Source organism: Lepisma saccharinum, chromosome 8 (genome assembly GCF_977018435.1).
Source record: "Lepisma saccharinum chromosome 8, izLepSacc3.1, whole genome shotgun sequence".
In the NCBI taxonomy this organism is placed as follows: Eukaryota; Metazoa; Arthropoda; class Insecta; order Zygentoma; family Lepismatidae; genus Lepisma; species Lepisma saccharinum.
This window is the reverse complement of record NC_139236.1, coordinates 42,333,180-42,356,995: the sequence shown is the minus strand read 5'-3', so window position 1 is coordinate 42,356,995 and position 23,816 is coordinate 42,333,180. Positions and strand designations below refer to the sequence as shown.

The 23,816-nt window shown below is 37.5% G+C and overlaps 1 protein-coding gene across 1 annotated transcript in view; it reads left to right on the top strand.

The window, feature by feature from the left end:
* The first annotated feature begins 5,447 nt into the window (after positions 1-5,447).
* Positions 5,448-23,816, top strand: part of Tudor-SN (Staphylococcal nuclease domain-containing protein 1) — a 128,671-nt gene continuing 110,302 nt past the window's right edge. Inside the window, exon 1 of the mRNA XM_083126543.1 lies at positions 5,448-5,703. Within this exon, the coding sequence (XP_082982669.1) occupies positions 5,659-5,703 (45 nt within the window). The 5' untranslated portion in view covers positions 5,448-5,658. The remainder of the gene's footprint in view (positions 5,704-23,816) is intronic.

Sequence of the window (23,816 nt, the reverse complement as noted above, 5' to 3'; positions counted from 1 at the left end):
GTACATCAATCATAAAATTGCAGGATACGAAAATGGCCTTCGATGATGAACGTTTGCCGTTAAAGTGCTACGAAAATAATATTTTTTATCGGTTCGTAATCACAATTACCGCAAAACCATTCAGGAATAGCCCCACTGACCATTCTCGGTAAGTTTAGGTTAAGTTAGGTTAGGCAAACATAGTTAAAATTTGGGCTCGAAAAAAACATGCACGGGTAGCCCAACAAACCATTGACGGATAGCCCCACGAACCATTCAGGTACGGTTAGGTTAGGTTAGGATAGGCAAACATAGTTAAAATTTGGGGTCGTAGTAATATCAGGAATGTATATTTCGTTTTTTAAGTATTGGAAACACAAAATCTTCCGGTAAATAATAAGCAATCGTGCCGATCGCGGACCACTCAATGTCACTTATTTTGCAATTTCTACACGTGACCCCCCAAATTTTAACTTCAAATTCGTGATTAGGAGGCCTCAATTAGTGAGTATGCGAAATATTACAAAAAATCGGGGAGAGGTCCTGTATTGTAAATTCGCTCCTTCATTAATTGTGGAAGCACCGAGCAGAAAGATTTGGTAAGTAAATGTGTATATTTTATCTTCTGTTTGCATGCTCATGAGGTGTTTTTTTTTTGTCACTTTACTTGGCGTAGGGACATTTGGTCAGTTGTAGGGACATTTTGACTACGTCTGTAGGGACATTGCCGAAAAATGGTTAGCAACACTGTCGGTTACCAGACAGTGAGTCTACGCTCATTCATGTTCACTTCTGTTCGCGTTTATCAGTACGCGTTTTGTTTATACTGTGTTATTGAGTTGGTGTGCTAGTGCTTTATTGTGTGTTAATTGTTATTCATTCATTACTTATGTCGTTAAACAAATATAGTCTTGAACATAGAGTTTTTATGTACGATAATTACGTGAAAACGAATTCTTGCAGAAAAGTGGTCAGGGATTACGATAGACAGGATCTCTTGAACCTAAGAAACGTGTTGTATTGCTGTTGAAGGAAGTCATTTTCAACATCTCTTATAACACAGGAGGTTAGTGATCATCATTATTATTACTTTTAAATATCATTTTACGCTTTCGGTTTGCTTTATGCGCCGGGATGCTGTCTTCCCTTTCTGTCAACTGAGGATAAAGTAGCGATGTCTAATCTAAGATTAGATGTCAGAAATAAGGTGCCGGAAATATTTGTATTTGGGAGGACACCTTTTCCTGCATCCGTGCGACAAGGTACGTGCTTATTTCAATTGTAATTGTAACTGTAATTGTGAAAAGTGGAAACATTACAAAACAAGCTGTTTCTGTTACGGGCTATCTGTTACGCAATTTGCCGGCACCTGTTGCATGATTGGGCCGGCAAGCGGCCGATGCTGAAGCGGTGGCATGCTGCAATAACCTCCCTGTAGCTGCACTACACTGAGGCTCCGGAAGTTCCGCTGTCGTCAATGTCTTCAGCTTTGGACCCGAACTAGTAGACTTCGTTACTTTACGATATTTAGTCCTTTTAATTTCGAATCACTAGATCTTACAAAGCAAGCAATGAACACACAGATCACTAATCGACTGTATGAATCGCCATACTCTGAAAATTCTGAAGTCTCATTAACCGATTCTGTTGTACAGATCAACCAGTAAATAGAAGCTGCATATTTATATCCTCTCATTATATTCTAGAACGTTCCGCAGATAAAACGATTCGTTAATATTGCCAGTAGTTCGACTCCTTCTCTTATTCAAGAACGTTCCCTCTCACGCTTTCCGAGATTAAAAATTACAACGAATCGTTCTACTTGTGGCGCTGCCTTTGTTGTGCAGCTTCCAAAAAGTTCGCTGGGACAACACCGAAAGTGCAAGAAAAGTTTACGTGCAATATTATCAACAACAGGGTTATATAGAACATTCTCCGTCTTTATAATTATGAATCTCCTTAAATTATCGTCACAGTATTCAAGCAGACAACAACATAATTTTATGTAGTGTAAACTGAAAATTTCCTGTTTGTGTGTGGGGGGGAGGGGGAGGCCTCTAGCACTCTGATCCCCACTTTGGATACATGCTACTGACAATAACAGGGTTATAGGACATTCTCCGTCTTGTCTTTATAATCATGTATCTCCTTAAATTATCGTCACATTATTCAAGAAGACAAAAACATAATCTTATGCAGTGTAAACTGAAAAATTTTCTGAAGGGGCGGTTCGAGCCCCCTGATTCTCAACTTGGATACGTGCTATTATCAATAATAGGGTTACAGAGCATATCTTCTTAAATTATCCTCATTTTATTTTATTTAACACTACAAGGAACCAAAAACTTTATTTTATCTAGTGTAAACTCGAGTGGGGCTCGAGCCCCCTAAGCCTCCCTTGGATACGTGCCTGTACTACATATTGTAGTTACAGTGTTCACTCTTCATAATATACTGTAGACATTTAGACGCAGAATTTTACTGCTGCTATAGCGCTACAATTTTCATCCTGTAACTTTATTTTACTGCGCTATTCTCCCTGCAAACCTATCTGCGATATGTTCGATTGTGAATGGCTACTGATTCTATTATCAGGTCTACCATTTCATCTGCAGAAAATTAGTGGTTAACATATTGAGCTAATAAAGCTCCTAGTAAAAAATAATAAAAAAATGGGGGCCCCCACAAAACATTTTTGCCTGTGCACCACATTTAATCCGATACACGAAGAAAAAGGAAGAATTTAGTAAAGTGTGAGGTTTAAACTTTAAATAATGCCTTTCAGTACATGATCTGGGAGCCGCGCCACTGGCTTTGGAGGGATGAACACCCCTGAGCTTCAGGCACTGGAGATGGTGAATGGAGGGATGAGAGGATAGAAGCCGCATTGTAACAGGGCCTTCCTTCACCCTATTAAAATTTCACGATCGATAAAAAAAAAAAAAAAAAAAAAAAAAAACTAGGGCTTGGAAATTGATAACAAATAGAATAATCTTCTTTTTCTAAGCCTTGAAAACAATGCTAAACCAGATATCAGCCCGTATCTCTTCAGTTAGAACCAGAAAACATTATTGTTATTTTGCATTTTCGGCCTTGTGTGGCTTTTAGGTCATTTTTCAGTATTTGTTGATGTTTTTATTGCATTTTTCTTCATTTTTTAGGCTTTTTTGCTCCTCCCTTGTTTCGTGAATTTTAAATGCATTTGCTAGCATAACTTATAGGACATGGTCCTTTTAGCAAGTTCGCCATTAATCGAAAATACGGTGAATGGAAAATTACGATATTATTTTAACTGAAATATTTGGCAATTTATTAAATAATTTATTGTGATAAATTCATTTTTCTTCCAGCAAATGTACTCGAAACACAATCGCATTTTCAGATGCTGGCCGACCTCTGTATCGTGGAAGGTCCACTGTGAAAGAAGATGAATGCGTGTATTTTATGTAACCTTGAAGTAATAATGAAGAAAACTACATTAGAAATTAATTGCTTATATCTTTGCTTCAGTAGTTTAAACCACCAAACAACAGGTTTTATAGAATTATTCAACTAGTCTCTTGTAATTTCTGGAAAAAAAAATCAAGTTTTCATTTTCAGAGAAATTCTTAGGTCATTTTTTAAAATTTTTAAGGTCATTTATTACATTTTTTTAGATCAACAACTTCCGACTCCTACTAATGAGGTTCAGCCGGTCCTTCCGGACTGAAGTTTTCCATGGGTTTCCTAAGGCCAGGGCCGGCCTTAGTGCGTGCGAGTGCGGGGCCTATATCAAAAATTGTCAAAGGTCTGAAAAGTCAGAGATTTTCGTCTCCTAGCCTGAAGTACAGGTACCCTATATACTCATAATGTGTACTGTACATTATATATTTTCGTGGTAAGTACTGTCGGATTAAAAATTATGGATACCTGAGTTAGGTCTTTAATTAAAAATTAACCAGACGACCTACATAAAAACGAGTTACATCAAAATTTAGCTTATTCAATTCTGCTATGGTAACCAATTTTTTTCGAGTATGCCTTCGATTTTTTATCGTCGTGAGAACAAGAAAAGTGCCGTTTTTTGTGATTTCCAAACGACCTTTCCTCTTTGAAATTCTATAAATAAAGAAAAACTTGTGGTCCTATCGTGATTAAATTTAAATACCACTTGTCATTCCGGGAGATAACAAAGTTTTTACGGGAGACCGGGCGGTGAGTTCGATTCTGCTGGGAGGGTTGGCAAGCGCGTGTGTGCATAAATTACTGCGTGTTTGTTTCTCAACTTCATTTTCATCTTTTCCTCACTATCGTCGCAATCAGTAAAATACATAGAAAAAGGTACAGCTCTGCTAAAGTTAAATTACTATTGAGTTAAAAATTATTGAACTCGGATGTCAGTCAACAAATGTTCTTGAATCATTGGATTTTTCTGGTTGGGTACTTGTCAAGGGTCCTCTCGTTTTGACCTCTCGGAATTCAGGGTCACTGCGTGCCAACGTACATGCTCAAGCAACTGTCCACACGCTCCTATGCCACCGCCACCTCAAGATGGTCGGATATTGCCCTCATTCGTCTGATAGTAGACTTCGTGTTTATAACACTAGAGGGAATCATAAGCGCATCTCTCCGTACGGTGTCGATGGTCGACTGTTGATGCCACATCAGCAACCAGTGTTGCCAAGTTGGCCCTTTTGGGGCCAGAACTGGCCCTTTTGAGTACGTACTCAGCCCCAAAATTCAGCAAAAGCCCCAAGGGGCTTTTTAGCCCTACAGAAAGAAATCTTGCTACAAATCTAGCCCTTTCAGTAATGAAATATTTTTTGGTATTTCAGTAAACTGCAAAGAAGAATTCACTTAACCGACTCTCCTCTGCACCTGCAAGCTCATCCTGCGACCCCTCCTGGGGAGCAGGTAGCAAGTGCACATTGTCACTTTATTCCCTTGTTTTTTTGGTTTTGGTATGCTGTGTAGCCCGAGGAGACTTACGGATAACGTCGATTCCAGAAAATGCGAATCTTTGTTCAGTTGCATTGCATCTGGTCCTTGAAAGTTCACAGAAGTGCGGTGCGGAATCGACGAATCGTTCGTAACAGTGAGGCTCGCCCAGAGACTAGTTCGTGCGTGCGGCCGTGTGTGTGTGTGTGTACGTGTGTATATATATGAAGGAGGAATATGCCGAAAATGTGTAATGCTTTTGTGTAATCTTCTGCACCACAATTTACGGGGGAAATAAATTATTTAAGTTGAGAAAATTAAATTTAGTTGAGCGTATGCCCCTCATCTTGACTGTTGATTAGTTGTGGTTCTTGAGTTTCAGAAATTTTGCACCAAAACACCCAAGAATTAAGAACCAGATTTTTTTCAGTGCGCAGCCGCACCTTTGTAAATCTAGCCCCTTGGATGTGAATTTTAGCTCCATTTTGGGTGCGATTTAGCCCGTTTTTCTCTCGTGCTGTTGGCAACACTGTCAGCAACACGTTGCGCTGCTCATCCTCACATCGAGAAAGTGAGGTGTGAGAAACTCACGATTAGAAAAGAATCCGGCGTTCCTTTAATTCTACATGCAGTTAGGATATACACATTGTTTATAAAGAAAAATCAAACTGTTTTAGACATTCCGCTCTGCTAAAGGAAAAGGAAGAAGTGTCTGAAAGTCACGTGACAAACCTTTTCTGCACAGCACTGCATGGCACCAGCATGAGCGCTACACCGCAGGCTTCTCGTCGAGGAATAGTAAAACAAGTAAGTTGTTGTTACATTCCTTGCCGATATAGTTTTGAGTCCTTTTTTATAATATTCTAATGGATCACTGGCAAAATTGGCCTTTTTTAGTGGTGGAGAAATTTTTGCTTTCGATGCTATACCATATGAAGAAAGCAGCATGGTGAACCAAATGATTATGGTTTTTACGAAACATATGTTTGCGGTGAATCAAGTTATTTATGTTGTTACGTTAGAAAATTCACAGAGAAGGCATTCGAAGTATAGTAACATGATTTGTGTAGTTACCTAGCTATAAAGTGTCGTAAAAGTGTAGGCGCTAGATGGGTATCCAAATCTGACCCTCTTTTTACTTTTACATGTACCTCACAGAAAAATTACTGTTATGTAAATAGGAATAATTGGAATTGTAGCAGACAGCACTGAAAAAAAGCAATTTGGAATTACTTTTTTTTTACACGACATATGTTTAGTTGGCTTCAAGGTATATTTGTTATTTAGTTAATTTATGTGTAGGACAGAATTATTTCTGTTTGAATTAGTTTTTGGTATTTTTTTTTCACCAGAACGAAAGTGAACTTCTGTAACTACAGTAGAACTAGAGTAGAATTTCAGTACTGAGAACTAGTTATGATTTTTGTTAGTGAATTAGATATCACATAATTTGGAAGTTTTCACAGCATATTTACGTTGTATTGGAATGAAGTGCACTGGAAAATGTTCAAATTATTGTTACTTCAATATTTTTTTTTGTGAAAACTTGCAGGATGTTGTTTTTCAACATAGTGCGATGTGTTTGTTAACACTTTTTCTAGTGCCAACCTTGCCATATTCCCCAGTACATTTGGCAGCCATCATATTTTTTTGTGTAGGATAATCGTTTTGTTTAATTTTTGAACACCCTATGTGTATACATAAATAACGAATGTATTGTATTTTGATAATTTTCTACTTCTGTTGGTTGATTACAATGAGGATGAACTGTTGAAGTAGATGGAGACAACAAGATAAATCTGTGCCTTATCCAGTCTTTGAAACTAGGATCTCAGACTTTGCCATAGGTCGGTACAGTGATTTATCTACATGTATATACATTCAATATATGTATATATTTTTTGTAAAAGCTACCCTTGCTCTAGTTTTACCATTTCACTTTCTTAAATATGAACGTACACCCTTCTCAGATGGCAAGTTCTGAATAAATCCCTGGATTCACACAAATTTATTTTGTAGGGTGGAGGCACTAGTTATGGCCATCTTAAGGAAAATGGGTACTACTTTACTATACCTGAGACACCTGTCAATGATTTATTTCACACTTTTTTACATTGCTAACGTACTATACTTTTTTACATTGCTAACGTACTATTCTGCATTCGGGAACATTTATTTTGGTGAAATAATGAATTTCTAACGAAAATAATGCATATTTATTACATTTACGAGTACTTACTGTTCTTCTTTATTTCCACACAATATTGCGATAGCTTACCTGTTCATCGCGCGTTGTGCCAGTGTTATGTCGATTTGGAGTGTGCATGCAGTGTTGTATCCTTGTTCACCGAAAAATACCTAAATTTAAAAAAAAAATTAAAAACACTTCACGATATTTTTTCACGAAAAAAGTTCAATTTTCGACATAAAGATTAATTATTAAACCATTGACGTTAGCCCCAAAAACCATTGACGTTAGCCCAAAAATTCACGATAGCCCCACGAACAATCACGGGGACGAGGTATGTCTACTAGGTTAGGTTAGGCCTGTTGGGTTATGTTCCATTAGCACTCCCTTCTTTCAATTTAGCATATACGGACAACGGCACATCATATTATAGCGAAAAGACGGCGTGGGTTGAAACACTGACTACGGTGTTTACGTCATCAAACACATGGAACATTGTGCTCTCATGCAGAAAGCAAATGGCGGCAGCAGAAAACCACATGCATTCGCATTAAAATGGATCAAAACTACATTCCCGAACATCAACAACGCTACAGAAAATGATTTGCATAAGTACTTTCTCCTGTAAATTTGAAGAAATCTGTTTCAGGTATAGTAAAGTGTTACCGGAAAATGTACAATAGTATAAAACTTTTAACATGATAGCCTAATAATTTTACTGATGGCTTACAAAAATTATGGGTAAATGTTTACTATCCTTCGGACACCTATAACTTCTGAGTTTCGTCAATTTTTGACATTTGTACTTACCTATCTGCTTCGCGGATCATTTTTTAACGTGTATTCACGTTTTTTTGATCATTTTTTTTTAAAAAAAGTGTTTTTGTAACTGAAGAACGTACGTTTCTGCAAATGGTTTGTGGGGCTGTGTGTCAATGGTTCGTGGGGCTATGCGAGAATGGTGTGTGAGGCTACACATTTTTTTTCGAAACCAATTTTTAACTATTGTGACCCTACCTAACCTAACCTTACCGGAAATCGTTCGTGGGGCTATGCATCAATGGTTGAATTTCCGCTATGAAACATTCCCACATCACACAAAACACCTTCTAGATGTTAGACAATACTACAGGAACTTATTACGCTAAGTAGTTTCTTCTGTAGATATGAAGAAATCTGTCCGAAGGATAGTAAACTAGTACCAATACAAAGAAAAATTAATATTTTAGCTGCCAATTATTACATGCAGATTCGTGATTAGGAGTTCACAATTAGTGAGTAGGCGAAATTTCATAGAAATTGGAGAGTGGTCCGGTATTGTAAACTCGTTCCCAGAGTCTGTACATTACGACTAAGCATTAACAAATACAAACAAGTTAGTCAGAAAAAAGTTTTAAAAATATTAACCAAACGTGACACTATTCTTCAGTTATGGCTACCCATTTTCCCCACTTATGGCCACCTTGTCAATGAACAAATAATGAAGTAATAGAGACGAATGAATCACAATATGTTAAAAGTAAATATAACAGTTTTCAATGGGTATGATTTGAGATGACCGGACCCCTCTCAGATTTTCTTCGTATTTGACATAAAATTTGTCGGAAACATCTAGAAATTGCGAACATAGTTAAAATTTTGTGTCGTGGTATTATCATGATCTTTGCAAATAATTGCGAACCCATGGCGCTAGCCCCACAAACCATTGGCATGTTGTTAGGTTAGTTTCGGTTAGGTTAGGCAAACATAGTTAAAATTTGGTGTTGTGGTAGTATCAGGAATATATATATTTCCTTGTGAAACAAAAAATTTCACAAATCGACTGTTTCCATTCCGAAAACTAATGCCTTATTTTCGCTTATTTTGCAATTTCTAGACGTTTCCGACAAATTTTAACTTCAGATTTGTGATTAGGATGCCTCAATTAGTGAGTATGCCAAATATGAAGAAAATCGGAGAGGGGTTCGGTCATCTCAAGTCGTTCCTTTCAATGGATGAACATAGTGTAAATGTAGTTTAACAACATAAATTAACATTTCCAAACTTCTTAGGTCACTCCGTAGTAAACAAAACAACAAAATGTCAGTTCCAAAAATATAAATAATAAGAAGAAAGTTTTCACACATTAGATAGTAGCTTCATATCACAAGGAAATTATGTCTAATGCAAGCTCACTAGCAATAATGTTATACAGAAAATTACTTTCTTCCAGTGTGTTAACAGGACCAGGAAATTTTGTTATCAAGTGTCGCCCCTCTTGCATTAGGATAGACTCTGGCAGTTTTCCCATAATGTCATTCACATTTATTGTTAACATATCATTTTCTATGTAATCAAAGCAATCATTTTCTGCAGTGGCCATAATCAAAGAATCTTTACAAACCTGCATCCAGTAATGGCCATGTGGTCTACACATACTGTTTTGTGGTTATTTCTATTTCAGGATATAAATACTGCAATTCTAACATTTAAACTTACCTCTGAACAAATTATATGTTCCTGATATATATAACAACTGTGGAAGACATTATTGTAGCTCTCTTTTCTTACGAAAATGCATAAGAAATCTACTGTAACAAGCAGCTTCTTCCTTACAACAAGCTTACTTCCTACAGGAAGTACAAAGAGGAAACATGGATATCCAATTGGAAAGCTTACTTTACACTGATTTATGTAAGCTGTTCTCTGATTGGCTTTAGATCACCTGGTAGCTACCAATTAAATATGAACAGCACAGTGGCCATAAGTGGGGTAGTGGCCAAAACTAATGCCTCCACCCTACTTGTGGCCTAATATGAATATAAGTTCACTCGCATATCTCTTAATATTGTTTATTGGCCATTTTATTATTTTGTACATACCGTTTTCGGCCCAAGTTCCTTTTGTTTTATTGTGATTTAATCATGCTACGAATGTTATTTTAACATGGTTTGATTTACTTCTGTTAACACATACTGCAGAGTTTTAGCAATTTCTTAGATTTTGTTCTATATATGGTTTCGAAGTTAGGTTAGGCAGTCCAGGTTTGGTTCTCTTAGCATTAAAATAAAGTCCCTAAATGTATTCTACTACAGTTCCGATTTAATTCTACATTAATTCCCACTAGTCTACAATACTTACAGTCGTTTGTCAATGGAAAATACATTATCCATGGGAAGCACGCATGCTTGAATAAGGCCATTTTTAAGTTGTTTTTTTTTTCAACATAAAATAACTTTTTCGAAATCCAAACAGTGCTCATTATCTTAAGGAAGGTTAAAATTTTGCCAATGATTGCCAAAATTCTACGATAATTAGTCTTCCTGCTAGGAAAGTTTGAAAAGAATTTTAAAACAATCTGAATCATTACCCTGTTTTCATCTAATCTTGTACGAGGCATATTTTTTAAGTAAGTACCGTTTTGATATGTACAAAAAACAAGTAAACTTTTTGTAACAATTTTATTGTTACATGAAAGACCACACTTTTATCTACTTTTCCACATAATTGACACCAATATTAAGGCACTTATCGTATCGAACAACAAGCCTTTGTATTCAGTCGTCATAGAAGTTTGCTGCCTGAGTTGACAGCCACTGCAACATGGCCGTTTTTGAGGTTGACCTCCGAGATGCTTCTTCAGTTGCAGAAACACGTGCTAGTCACTGGGCGCTAGATCGGGGCTGTATGGAGGATGATCAAATTATTCCCAGCCAAATGATGTGATGAGATCTTGAGTTCGATTGGCCGCATGTGGACTGGCATTGTCATGCCACAAAATGATCGCTTTACTCAGCATGCCACGCCTTTTGTTTTGAATGGTACGGTGCAGTTTTTTTAAAGTCTCACAATATGTTTCGGAACTTATTGTGTTACCACGAGGCAAGAAATCAACAAAGCAACACCCCCTTCCTGTCCCAAAATACGGTACACATGATTTTCTGGACTGAAATTGTCTGCTTAAACTTCGCTTTCTTGGGCGATGTTGAATGCCTCCATTCCATGGATTGTTGTTTTGTTTCGGTTGTAACGTAGGCCACCCATGTTTCATCGCCTGTGACAATTTTGCTTAAGTAAGCGTCACCTTCAGCTTCATAATGCACAAGAAAAGTCAAGGTGCTACCTAAATGTTTGCGCCTCAGTTAACATTTTTGGTACAGTTTAAGCATTCAGTAACAATTTTGTAGATAACACTTCTTGAAACTTCAGGGAACTCCTCTGATAATGAAGAAATCGTGAAGCATCTGTTCTCTTTCACTTTTTCGTCGACTTTCTGCACCAAATCGACAGTGATCACTGAGGGTCGCCCACTCCATTCCTGGCTTGTATGAAAAACTTCAAATAGTAAATTTTTTTTACAAGTAAATGTTACTATTTGAAAAGCATCCTGGCAGAAGTTGGTCCTAAGAGGAGTTTCTAGAGGACTAACTTAGTGTACAGGACTAATAAAATGGTTTCAGAGACTTGCGGGATGGACAGTACAGAACAGTGATAATAAGAATTGCTTAATAATTTTGCTTCATGCATGTGAAACTGCTGTTCATACAAGAAAAGGGTGATAGTGAAGATGATATTGGGTGAAATGATGTTAAATGACAAGAATGAAGAGATATTCACAGGTAAAGAGGTTATTAAAAAGGAAATCATATGACAACTTTAAGAACTCGGATTCTGCCCAAGTGCAGTGAATCCCTGCCTAAGCATGTTAACTGTTCCACTTCTGAAGTGGGAACTGAAAGTTCTTGATGGAAAACCTGGTGTGTGTATGGATGGTCTTTGGGTTTGTCCCTTCATCAATTTAATCTAATGTTACGCATTCCCTTCATTGTAAGGTCATCTTTTTCCAGACACTTTAATGGTTTGCTTGTTTTGTGAATCTTCGAAAATTTGCATTGTCTATCCTGCATATATGCAACAATATGTTGTGGATTTACCAGGGACGTAGCTAGGTTGATCCGTTTGGGGGGGCCCAAAACTAAAGATTTTTTCTATCAAACCATTAAAAACTAACAAACTATTAATATACCATGTAGGCCTACATATATGTACAGTATGTGTGTGTGTGCTTTATATATATTATATATACATAAAAAAATTACTAATATAGACTCGCAAAATCCACAGCCATTATTTGGGAATCTAAATGCAGAATGAACTCATTAACTTAATGGCATCTAGACAGTCTTTAAAAATCCATGTATTTTCTCTTATGTTAGATTTGAGACACCAAGAACAATGCCATTAGTCCTTACTCCTTAGATATGTAAATTTGATCGAAGGAAATTGAGAAGTAGAGAACACCGTGGCTTTTGTTTATAGCAAAATCGAATCCGGCGCCCTTTAGTGCAAGGCGACACCGTTAACCACTATTCTATGGGACATGCCCAAGTCTTTGTGGCGGCGTACTGTACACATTGGAGAATGATCACGATATATAAGAAATTTTATGCACACATCTAATTTCTTAAAAGTAATCATCTTTGTATGTGCAAAACTGAATATATGATGGCAATAGAAAAATAACAAAATTCCCGTGTGCTAAAAATATTGCGCTCTCGTTTTTGGTACGACAGATTCAAGGTTCGATCCCTGGTAGGAACTCCAAAATTTCTGTGATGGCCCAACATCGAGAGGACAATTGGGAAGCTACTTAAAATCAATATGTAAGCATTCAATCTCATCGTCGCATTTAACCCAAGATGTAGAAAAGCGGCGTAAAATAACGAAATAGAAATGATTGATTGACTTGGTTCATTTTTGCTTCACTTCTCTGACACTTTTTGGCTAATCGTGAAGATGAGAATAAGTTAAGATTAAATTGATGAAAGGACCATCACAAAGAAGACACATGCCCAGGCCGAGATTCAAACCCGGGAAACACTGATTCCTAGCGTAACCTGCTAACCACTCCACCACGGGGTTCACGGTGCAAATAGAAATGAAAATTAGAAAATGCCATCTTGAATTTGCAGGAACCGAGTTCATCACCAATGGCAAAAGATTTCCGCTCCCACTAGGATAGGTAAATAACAGAATATGCTTGATAAGTAATTTGACTCTCCATATTTCATGATATTATTATGTAAGTAACTATTATTCGTTATATAACTTCGGATTTATTCTATTTGTATGTCTAGTCAACTTTCCCGCCTAAGCAGCAGCCACAACGTCTGCATTTGCGGGTGGAGGCCAGGGTTGTTAAAGGTCCAGGAATTTTAAATAAATTCAGTTCCAGTCCAGGAGAGAAAATCAGCAAGTGTAAATGGGTTCTGGACCGTAAGGAACCTTTTCATCTGTAATTTTCAATTCGGTCTAGGAATATTTTTTCCAGATGAATTTAAATTCGGTCCAGGAACCTTATTTCCTGATGATTTTAAATACGGTCAAAGAACATTTTTTTCTGGATCAGTTTAAATAGGGTTCCAAGTTCCGTATTGAAATGAAACAATTCACAACTTCATACGAATTTCAATTGTGCGAGAGAAAAGCTTCCGGTCCTGTTACGGGACCCTGTAGAACAAATTAGAATGTATGCGTTTCTTGATCATTAACAATCCCAGGGTTGTTAGAGTTCCAGGAATTGTAAATAAATTCATTTCCCATCCGGGAGAGAAAATCAGGAACTGTAAATGGGTTCTAGGCCTCAATTCGGTTCAGGAACTTTTTTTTCCGTATGAATTTAAATACTGTGCAGGAACTATTTTTCCAGTTGAATTTAAATACAGTCCGGGAGTCTTGTTTGCGGCTGAATTTAAACACTGTCCAGGAACCTTTTTTTCACGGATCAATTAAAATTCGGTGCATGAATCTTTTTCCAGATCAATTTAAATGCGATCCAGTAACCCTTTTTAATGGAGTAATACACTACTTGGACCAAATTTATATTGTGCGAGAAAAAAGCTTCCGGCCCTTCAACGGAACCCAATAAAACCCATTAAAACTTATTGATTCCTGGATCTTTGACAACACTGGGGGACGCTAAATGAAGAAAAATCAGAAAAAGTCATAAAAATATGAAGAATTTTGAAACGTAATATTTCTAGAGCATGCACACTACTATAAAAAGTTGACTACTTGCATCGTTTCCTTCCATGAATGAAACGTGACTTATTCTTCATCACATGTGAGATCAAACATGTGGTTGATCAGTCGACCCTACTTCAATTTTTTCGAGAGGAAGACAAGCTGGCAGCTTCGCCGACTCCCGTGGCGGAGTGGTTAGTACATCGTGCTACGATACCAGGTGTCCCGGGTTCGAATCCCGGACTGGGCATGGGTGTTTGTAGTGTCCATTGATAAATTTCATCATATCATCACTAATCCCCATCTTCGAAATTAGCCGTATGTGGCAGAAAAGCGACGTAAAATGAACCAAATCAATAGAAATTTCACTCGCAATGCATGAAAATGAGATCTCAAGCACTCCGTGATCCTACCGGAATCTCGCATTTACAGAAGCTAACTATGAAACCACTTCTTGGATCAAGCTGTTCTTCGAACTAGCTGACAGTCATCAATTGTCGACCAATGAACACGGTAGGGCAAAAAGAAGCAGATGGATATAAAGTCGGTACATTACAAAGGCTTATTATGGCCTTTCCCTTCATTGCAGGTTATGAGCACAAGGGTTGAGTGTGGAAAACTGAAGGAACCGCGACATCTTTGTCATTCATCTCCCGCCAGAAAAGGGACAAACAGTAGAATTTTGTCTCTTGCAATTTCAAAAGCCTATGTCCATGCTTAACCATAAAGTAATGAATGCAGAAAGTCCTAGCTACCTGCAGTGCATTTTCGGAGCGGCCGATAACCAGAGCCAGATGAAGAGAAGATTTTGTGGGAAGGGGTGACCTGGCTTAGGCCCCCTGGTGTGCATGAAGGGAAAGTGTGTTTTCAAAAGGTCCCCAACTTCCCAGAAAGGGACGGCCCATAAAATCACTGCATTTCCTACCAATGCATCTGTGTGTGTTCAACCAAAGTGTATGTCACCGTAGGATCCGAATTCTGTCGGTTGCGGGACTTCTTGAGTCTTGTGTCAACATGGTGCCAATCAGAGTTTCTTTCTGCCAAGGTCGTTGCACCTATGAATCGGCTCTTCAGCTTGAGTGGCAAAAGACATGTTGTACGGAGGAAAGTAGCACCGGAAAAATTACCTTCTTAAATACGATGAAACATGAACATGATGTAAAACAACGCATGAAGAAAGCAAATGGGGCCTTTGTACAACTCTACCCAATATGGAAAAGTAGGATTATAACTACAGAAACAAAGTTAAAGATTTTTAGAAGCAATGTTAAATCAGTATTGCTGTATGGAGCAGAATCCTGGAAAGTCACAACTGAAATCACAAATAGATTACAAGTTTTCATTAACAGATATCTCAGGAGAATATTAAATGTACATTGGCCAGAAGTAATCACAAATCAAGAACTTTGGATACGAGCATCAGAAGACCAGATTAAAAACCAAATTAAAAGAAGAAAATGGAACTGGATAGGACACACACTAAGGAAAGCAGACAACACAATTGAAAAACAAGCACTTTACTGGAACCCTCAAGGTGCTAGAAAAAGGGGAAGACCCAAAAGCTCATGGAGACGTACTGTTGAAGAAGGAAAACAACAGGGGAAAAGTTGGAAAGAAATGAAGAAGATCGCATGCAACAGAGTGAGATGGAGACACTTCGTGGATGCCCTATGTTCCAATAGGAACGGAAGGAATTAAGTCAAGTAAGTCAAATACGATGAAACCTGTAAAACATCCACAGATATTTATTCGGGGGTGGTCCCTCTGACAAAATACCGATATTCTCAAAATTCTTCGAACGGACTGTGTAAAACATTGCAATACTCCAAAACTAAACCTGCTCTGCAAGACAAGGAAAATGCCTCATTAAGCAATCAATGTGCCTTTGTTAAGTTGGTATGTTCAGTATGGCACTATATTTTAATTAATGCTGATGGAATAAATCAATGAAGTTTGTTAAATGACAACGACTCCTTACCACAAGAATATAATTATTCTTTACGGATATTCCATATAACGGTTGTGGATTCGAAGTGCTGACCCCACGTCACCCCGTTACTGGTTAAAGATCTCCACACCTCTAGGTAGGATTGTGGGAGGGAGACTGGCAGTCGGGAGATGGGCCAAGGCCCTTTCAGGGCTGTCAAACAACGGGTTATTATTTATTTATAGATGCTTAAATATATGTGCAACCAGTGACTTATTGCAAGGGTTGGTTATTGTACTTGACTCAATAAAATAAACTTACTGTGTGAGGCAGATTCATACGAACTAAAAATAGCCATAATTTATTTGAAAATGACGAAAATGTATTTACTTGTTGAAATTTTCGATTCTTCGAAACGTTTGTTAAGGAATTGAGTTGATTTGGTGTTTAAAGTCCACTTTATGCACAGTAAGGCTAATCAGGACTGGACATACAGTTTAAAGTAAGATCCAGACCACTATGTGCCTCCAACCATGTATCGAACCCAGGACCCCTCGATTACAAAGCAACGACGCCATCGGGGAGGCATTGTTTGTTAAGGAGGATTCTCCAAATCGGTCTTCACGAAATCGAAAAAAATATGCGACTCAAGAAATCGTAGTTTGTGAAGATAATTACTTTTAACATGTTGCGTGTTTTAGACTGTTTCAATAGTAGAATAGTTATTTGATGCGAGTAATACTACTTGCACTGAGATATGATAATCTACATCAGGGGTTTCCAACTGGCAGCCCACGGGCTGCATGCGGCCCGCGATGTCTATTTTTGCGGCCCACGAAGCCAGTTTGCAAAATACATTAATTTTATGTATTTTTATTAAAATGCGTTTTATTTATGGATTTCCTCAAACAACTGGCGTTTTTAACAGATATCACAGGTCATCTGAACGATCTGAACTTGAAACTGCAGGGAAGAAACCAGCTGGTGTCAGATTTAATGGGAAATATAAATGGATGTTGTAATAAACAAGATTTTCAACGTTACTTTGGAGAGGAATAACCTGGTCCATTTTCAAGCTGTCGGCGACTAGCAGAAGATGAAGAAACACTGAGCTTTTCTGAATTCAGTGCAAATATTAAAGAAATAATGGATGAGTTTGACCCCAGATTTAAAGATTTTGAAGAACTTAAAAGCAGCATCCAGATATTTAGCAATCCTCTTGGCGTTAAAATCGAGGAATAAGAAGCTTCTCTCCAACTTGAATTGTGTGATTTGCAACGCGATGTGTTCCTTCAAACTAGGCAAGAAAAGGGGTCAGAGTTTTTCAAATACCTTCAAAGGGACGCTTTCCAAACTTACGTAGTTTTGGGCAAAGAATGACATCAATGTTCGGCAGCACATACACGTGTGAAAGGGTTTTTTCTTCAATGAAGTTCATCAAGAACCGCTACAGAAGCCAACTGGCAGATTCTTCACTGCTTCACCTTCTGAGACTTTGAAATACAGAAATTAAAGTGGACATTCCAACTTTAATAAAAGAAGCAGATCGGCCTCAATTTTCACATTGAACATTTACTATGAAGGATTCTTATTTGTATTGTGTGTTTTTCATTTCTTTTAATTCATACATAAGTATTGGGTTTTTGTGAAATAAATTGTAATTATACAATTTTGATTTGTGATTCCATTGTTTTTATTGCCTCATTTTAGAAATTTAGGTCATGCGAAAGTACTACATTTTCAGTTCAGTACTTACAATTTTTGTAATTTTTAATCCCCGTCCCCCCCCCCCCCAAAAAAAAAAATGCGGCCCGCCAATCAACTGCTGGATATAATTTTTGCCCTCGGACCTTTTGAAGTTGGAAACCACTGATCTACATAGGCATCCTGCCACCATTATACTTATTTTATCGTGTATTGCGCTCTGATTCGGGACCACTTGTAACTGTTTGCATATATGTGGTTTACCGCTGCCAAGCGATCGTTCTTCAATCTGGTCACAAACTACTCAAGCTCGAAACATTATTTGGACGCAATGGTAACACCCAACGCCCAACCCTGCCTGTTGTTGACCTGCGACTGCGAGGGGTGGAAAGACCGCTCCCTCAAAATTCTGAGAAACATCGAAGTGCTAGGTTCCTACACTGACATCCACTATAGCTAGAACCAGGAAAACGAGAAAGAAATGTATTGTTTGGGGTTCGTGCCACTCACATTCAAGAGCAGTGTTTCAAACTAAAAGCAAATTTACTGCAACACTATTTTGCAATATTTGTCATGACAGTAAACTTTTCAGCAAGTGTAGAACAGTTTGCCGGGGCCACGTGAACGTTTTGGGGAGCCAGTGCCCCCCCGTGCCCCCCCTAACGACGTCCCTGGGATTTACAGTTGTTACTGACTCATTTCTCCTCTCAGATAACATACTAGAGCAGCGCTTCTCAAACTTTTCTCTTATTGTACCCTTTAGTGCCCTAAATGTCGAATGTGTCCCGACCAAAGGTATTCTCTGAATAGAGGGTTTGGAGAAATATTTTTTGGCTGCCTGATAGGCAGGGCATTTTTGATGTTTGGGAGGTGTGTATCTGCAATAGAACAAAATGGTATTCAGGCTGTATGTGGAAAGTTGGTAAACAGATAAACATTAGAATCCTATGTTTATTATTTTATTGGATGTTCCTATGTTAGCAGTCTTTACAATTAGTTACAAAAATGAAAATGTGAAACACATGGATTATAACACATATATAAAAAACTTTAATTTTCATATATTTTTCCAGAGTTACTAAAAAAGTAAAGAACAAAAATAAGTTTGTAAACAAACTGTGAAGCACAATTTTGGAGTTTTTTTATTGTATATCCTCAAAAGTTTCTGGTGAGAAGGATGTCCCTGAATAGCCTGACAGTTTCTTGATGTCTGGTTATGCACTTGAAACTTTCAAGCGGAGATTCGGCTCCAAATTTAGTCTTATTATAGATTTCGAATGAGTATATTATTTGAAGACGTATGAAACAAAAAGTGTCAGCATGAAAATCAGCCTTATTTTCCTGTTGAGCGTTAAAGCTATGAAGTCTGCTCTCTACACACCTGCAACAAAATGTTGTTGTGTGGGTATTCTCGACATTTCTCTTCTGAGCTGATTGTGTACCCCCTTCAAGTAGTTCATGTACCTCTGGGGGTACGCATACCACAGTTTGAGAACCATTGTACTAGAGGCAAGAGTATGCCATAGAAACATTGAGTGAACAGGGTGAGGTCACTCCCACTAAAATCATGCATGCATCACAGTCCAGTCATATGTTGTATATCCTTGCTTATGTTTTTTAGTGAAAACTAATTTGTAGTTTTGCCTAGGGGCCACGTGGAAAGTGCATAATGTACTAAAATTTATCATTTTCTGACCGAAAATATGACATTGCAACTGTGAATCATTCACACATGGTTGAACACAAACTAAATGAAAAGATATAGCAGAACCTACACCACATGCCTCCATTTCCCTAAGCAGCTAAAATCCATTTTTGTCATGTGCGTACAGTTTTTAATCAAGCTGCCAAAGGAGGAGTAGGAAACAGTGACAGGGCACACTGCATTGTCTTTTACCTTCTATTTTAACCTCTAGCCACATGATGTGGTGAAAGCTTGAGTAAAAACAGTAAGTACATGCCAAAACTGGACTTCAGCTACTTAGTGAGAATGAAAAGAATTGCCCTTTTTTTAAATACGTCAACAAGTTCAACATTCTTTATCTGGATATCCTTTACATCTATGGTTCCCAAAGTGTGCACCATGGCTGGCTTACAGGGGCCCAGCAAAATGTTCTAATATTTTCACTGAAATTCAGTCAATTGTATGGTTGTTCCAAATATGTGCTTATTTAGTATGTTTTACACACAAAATGTTTCTCAATTTAAAATATAGCAACCTAAACACATTCACAGAGCATTGCAAGTGTTAGATAGGCCTACATTCTGACTTGGTCATTGTGGAAAAAATCTTGAAACAGTCTGGGTGCCATGAAATGTAAATGTTCGGGAACTCTTGTCAGTGTTGTACAGTGACATCTACCACCACTGCCATCCCTGCAGAATACCATCAATTATTTGTTTGCACTAATTAAAATGTTTTCCCGTACTTAGATATATGACTAACTAACTAATTCTCTAGCCTTCTAAAACCTGAAGGTTAATGGCTGCAGCAATACAGGCCTTCCATCTGTCCCTATCCTGCTTACTAGTTTTTTACCATCAGGTTTCCTAACAAGTATCATGTAAACTCTTCTTTCCTCCCCCATTTGTGACATGTGGCCTGCCCACCTCAATCTTCTTGATTTAATCATTCTAATAATATCTGGACATGAATACAAATGATGTACTTCTAAATTATGTAACTTTCTCCACTCATGTGCCTCCTCATCCCTTTTAGGCCCAAATATTTTCCTAAAGATCTTATTTTCAAATACTCTCAATTTATGTTCCTCTTTCAATGTAAGGGACCAAGTTTCGCATTCATATTATACTCTAGGCAAAATTACTATTTTGTATATTTTAACTTTTAGTTTCTTAAATATGAAACGAGAAGACAAAAATCTATGAAGGGAAAAGTAACATGCATTTCCTGAATTAAGCCTGCTTTTTATTTCTTCTTGAATATCATTTTCATTTGTTAGTATTACTCCTAAGTACTTGAATTTGAAAACTAGTTCAAACAAATTATCAATAATTAGATTTTGATTATTACCTAACACTTGGTTTTGGCCTGTAAGCATATATTTAGTTTTCACTTTGCTAACTTCCAAACCTATCTCTTTAGCTGCTTTGAAATTTTTTTAGCATTATTCTTAATTGTATTTACATCATCCTCCAGCTGAGTCACATCGTTTAATTTTAGTCTTTTGTTAGTTTCTTTTATCTTCCTAACAACGTATTCTAAGGTAAAATTAAAGAGCAATGGAGATAATGCATCTCCTTGTTTTAACCCATCATGAATTGTAAATTTGTCAGACATACTAACACCCACACAAATTTTACTTTGTTTCACTGGTGCATACTTTTATCATATTAACAAGCTTCTTAGGTATTCCAAACTCTACTAATATATTATATAATTTATCTATTTTGACCGAATCATATGCTTTTTTGAAATCAATGAATAGCTGATGGACATTTTGATTATATTCCCATTTTTTCTCAAGTGTCTAATGTGAAAAATTTGATCTGCAGTTGATCTGTTATGTTTATGTCCACATTGATAATCACCTATAATTTCATTAGCATGTGGGGTTAGTCTTGCTAAAATAATGTTAGATAATAGTTTATATGTTGTTGAGAGTAGAGAAATTCCATGGTAATTATTGCATTTCATTTTATCACATTTTTTAAACACAGGAACAATTATGGATTCTTTCCACTGTTGAGGGATTTCTTCTTTATTCCATATTAAACAAATTAATTTATGAATTTGACATATTAACGAATTCCCACCATATGTAATGAACTCCGCTGGTATTAAATCAATGTCAAGTGCTTTGTTATTCTTTAGCCTTTTAATATCATCTTTAACTTCAGTCAAGTTAGGTTCTGGAACTAAAGGTTCTGCTGTGTGTACTTCATTTACTTCTGATTTATCTCCTACATGAACATTTAAAAGGTCATTAAAGTAGTTCTTCTGGCTTGGGTCGGCCAAAAAAATTGCTGTTTTTATCTTTTATCAAGTTTACTTTAGGTTGCCACCTCTTTCTAAATTCATTTACACCTTTATATAAATCTCTGATACTTTTATTTTTACTGTGTGTTTCAATTTCGTTAATTTTGCTTTTCATGTAATTCTTTTTTTACTTCTAAACGTGCAGTTAACTTCTCGCTTTAGTCTATTATAATTGCTTAAATTTGTATCATCAGAGTTATTTAACCACCTAAGTCTAGCCTGATTTCTTATTTCTATTATGTTATGACATTTCATTATCAAACCATGTCTTACTTTTTCTTGGTTTATGGTATACAATACTTTCTTTAGCTGCTGATTCTATTGCATTACCTATGTGCTCCCAATTCTTATTTACGTCTGTTTCATTTAAATATATATGAGGGTGGATCAAATGAAAATGTAACTAGGGTCACTTTGAACAAGGTTTATTTCAAATGTAATCTCCAAAGTTACACAAGCACTTGTACCACTGTTTCACCAAGCGGTGAATACACTACTCATTGAACTCCTTTGGTGGAGATCGGAACCAGTTGCGAACATTGTCTGAGAGGAAGCTCCGACCCTTCAATGCCTTTTCAATGGACCAATGATATGGAAGTTGTCATGTACACACGTCCAGCCCCTTTGGACACCACAGGTATCGTTACCTTCTTGTATCAGACTTAATTTTTTTAAGGCTAAGGTAACACCTAGTCCGTTGCCAGTGATACAGGTTGGAATCTTCAGGTCTAATCCTCGAACGGCTTGTTTCTATTTATTGGTTAAGCTGTTGTCGCTGCTTTCTTGATCACAATTCTTTGTATTGATATCACCAGCTTTATGTGACATGTTTATTCCAAGACGTAGCTTTGCATAGGATTTCTTGAAGTTGCTGTTGCCTGCAAAAAGATCAAAATGCTTGTTAGCGGTGAGAAAAATGTACCAGAGTGAAAACCACAGGTCGCCTTATTACAGACACTGGTGGTTACTATCAGTCGAAAGGTCCTAGTTGGGTTTATTGTCGGGACGCGCTAGCAAGCGGCGTGGGACCACCCACTCTGGTAGCGACGCGCTGTTGCCGGATTGACCTACTTCAGGATTTTCGCGAGCCGACAGAAACATGAGGAAGGCTGAACTACTGCAGCTCCTTATGTTACACAAACCCCAGTTCCCCATATATCGAATAGACAAGCTTGCAGAAGAAGCGGGACATACGGTGGTCCGTCTCCCGCCTTATCATTGTATGTACAATGCAATCGAACTTATTTGGGCACAGGTCAAAGGGCTGGTAGCACAGAGGGACACTTTGCCACCTTTTACACCGTCTAAAATGTTGCAATTGACAGAACGGGCTATCGGGGATGTGACAGCAGATAGGTGGCGTTCGGCTATAGAACACACAAGGAAGATTATTTCCGAAGCATGGGAAAAGGAGGGAGTTGAAGTGCAGCAAATGGAGGATTTTGTAATTTCACTTGGGCGGGAATACAACAGTGACAGTAGTAGCTCAAATGAAGATGTTCCTTTACCAACCAACAATGAAGATGATCTTGGGATAGCGCCACTGTAATGGTAGCCGGTAAGCAAAAACAACTGATTATTTAACTACTACTTCTGTTCTTTCATTCATTTTTTATGTTTTTACATACAGGTAGCTCAAAGCATTAATAACACATGTACCAAATGTATCTATCATTAATGTTAAGGAAATCGAGCAATTGCCAAGCGTTTCGTTGTAATTTATTGAACTCTGTATTGCCAGAGCCTGTATTCTCATATAGCTCCCAAATTATCTCACTTCACACACCCACATGCGCCTCCGCGATGGCACAGTGATAGGGTACAGTAAGTGTTGTCGCCTTGTAATCAAGTAGTCCTGGGTTTGACCCTGTCGAGGCACATAGTGGTTCGGATCCCACTTCCAACTGTAGGTCCATTCCAGATTAGCCGTAGCGTGCATAAAGTGGACTTTAAAACACGAACTCAATCAATCAATTCACACACAATTGATTTGTTCTTGATAAATTCTTCTCCGTAATACAGTAACTCAGTTCTGTAAAATTCTGTTTTGGAGGTGAATTTTTGTAGGTTCCTCAAAATATAATTTAAAAACTTGTTAA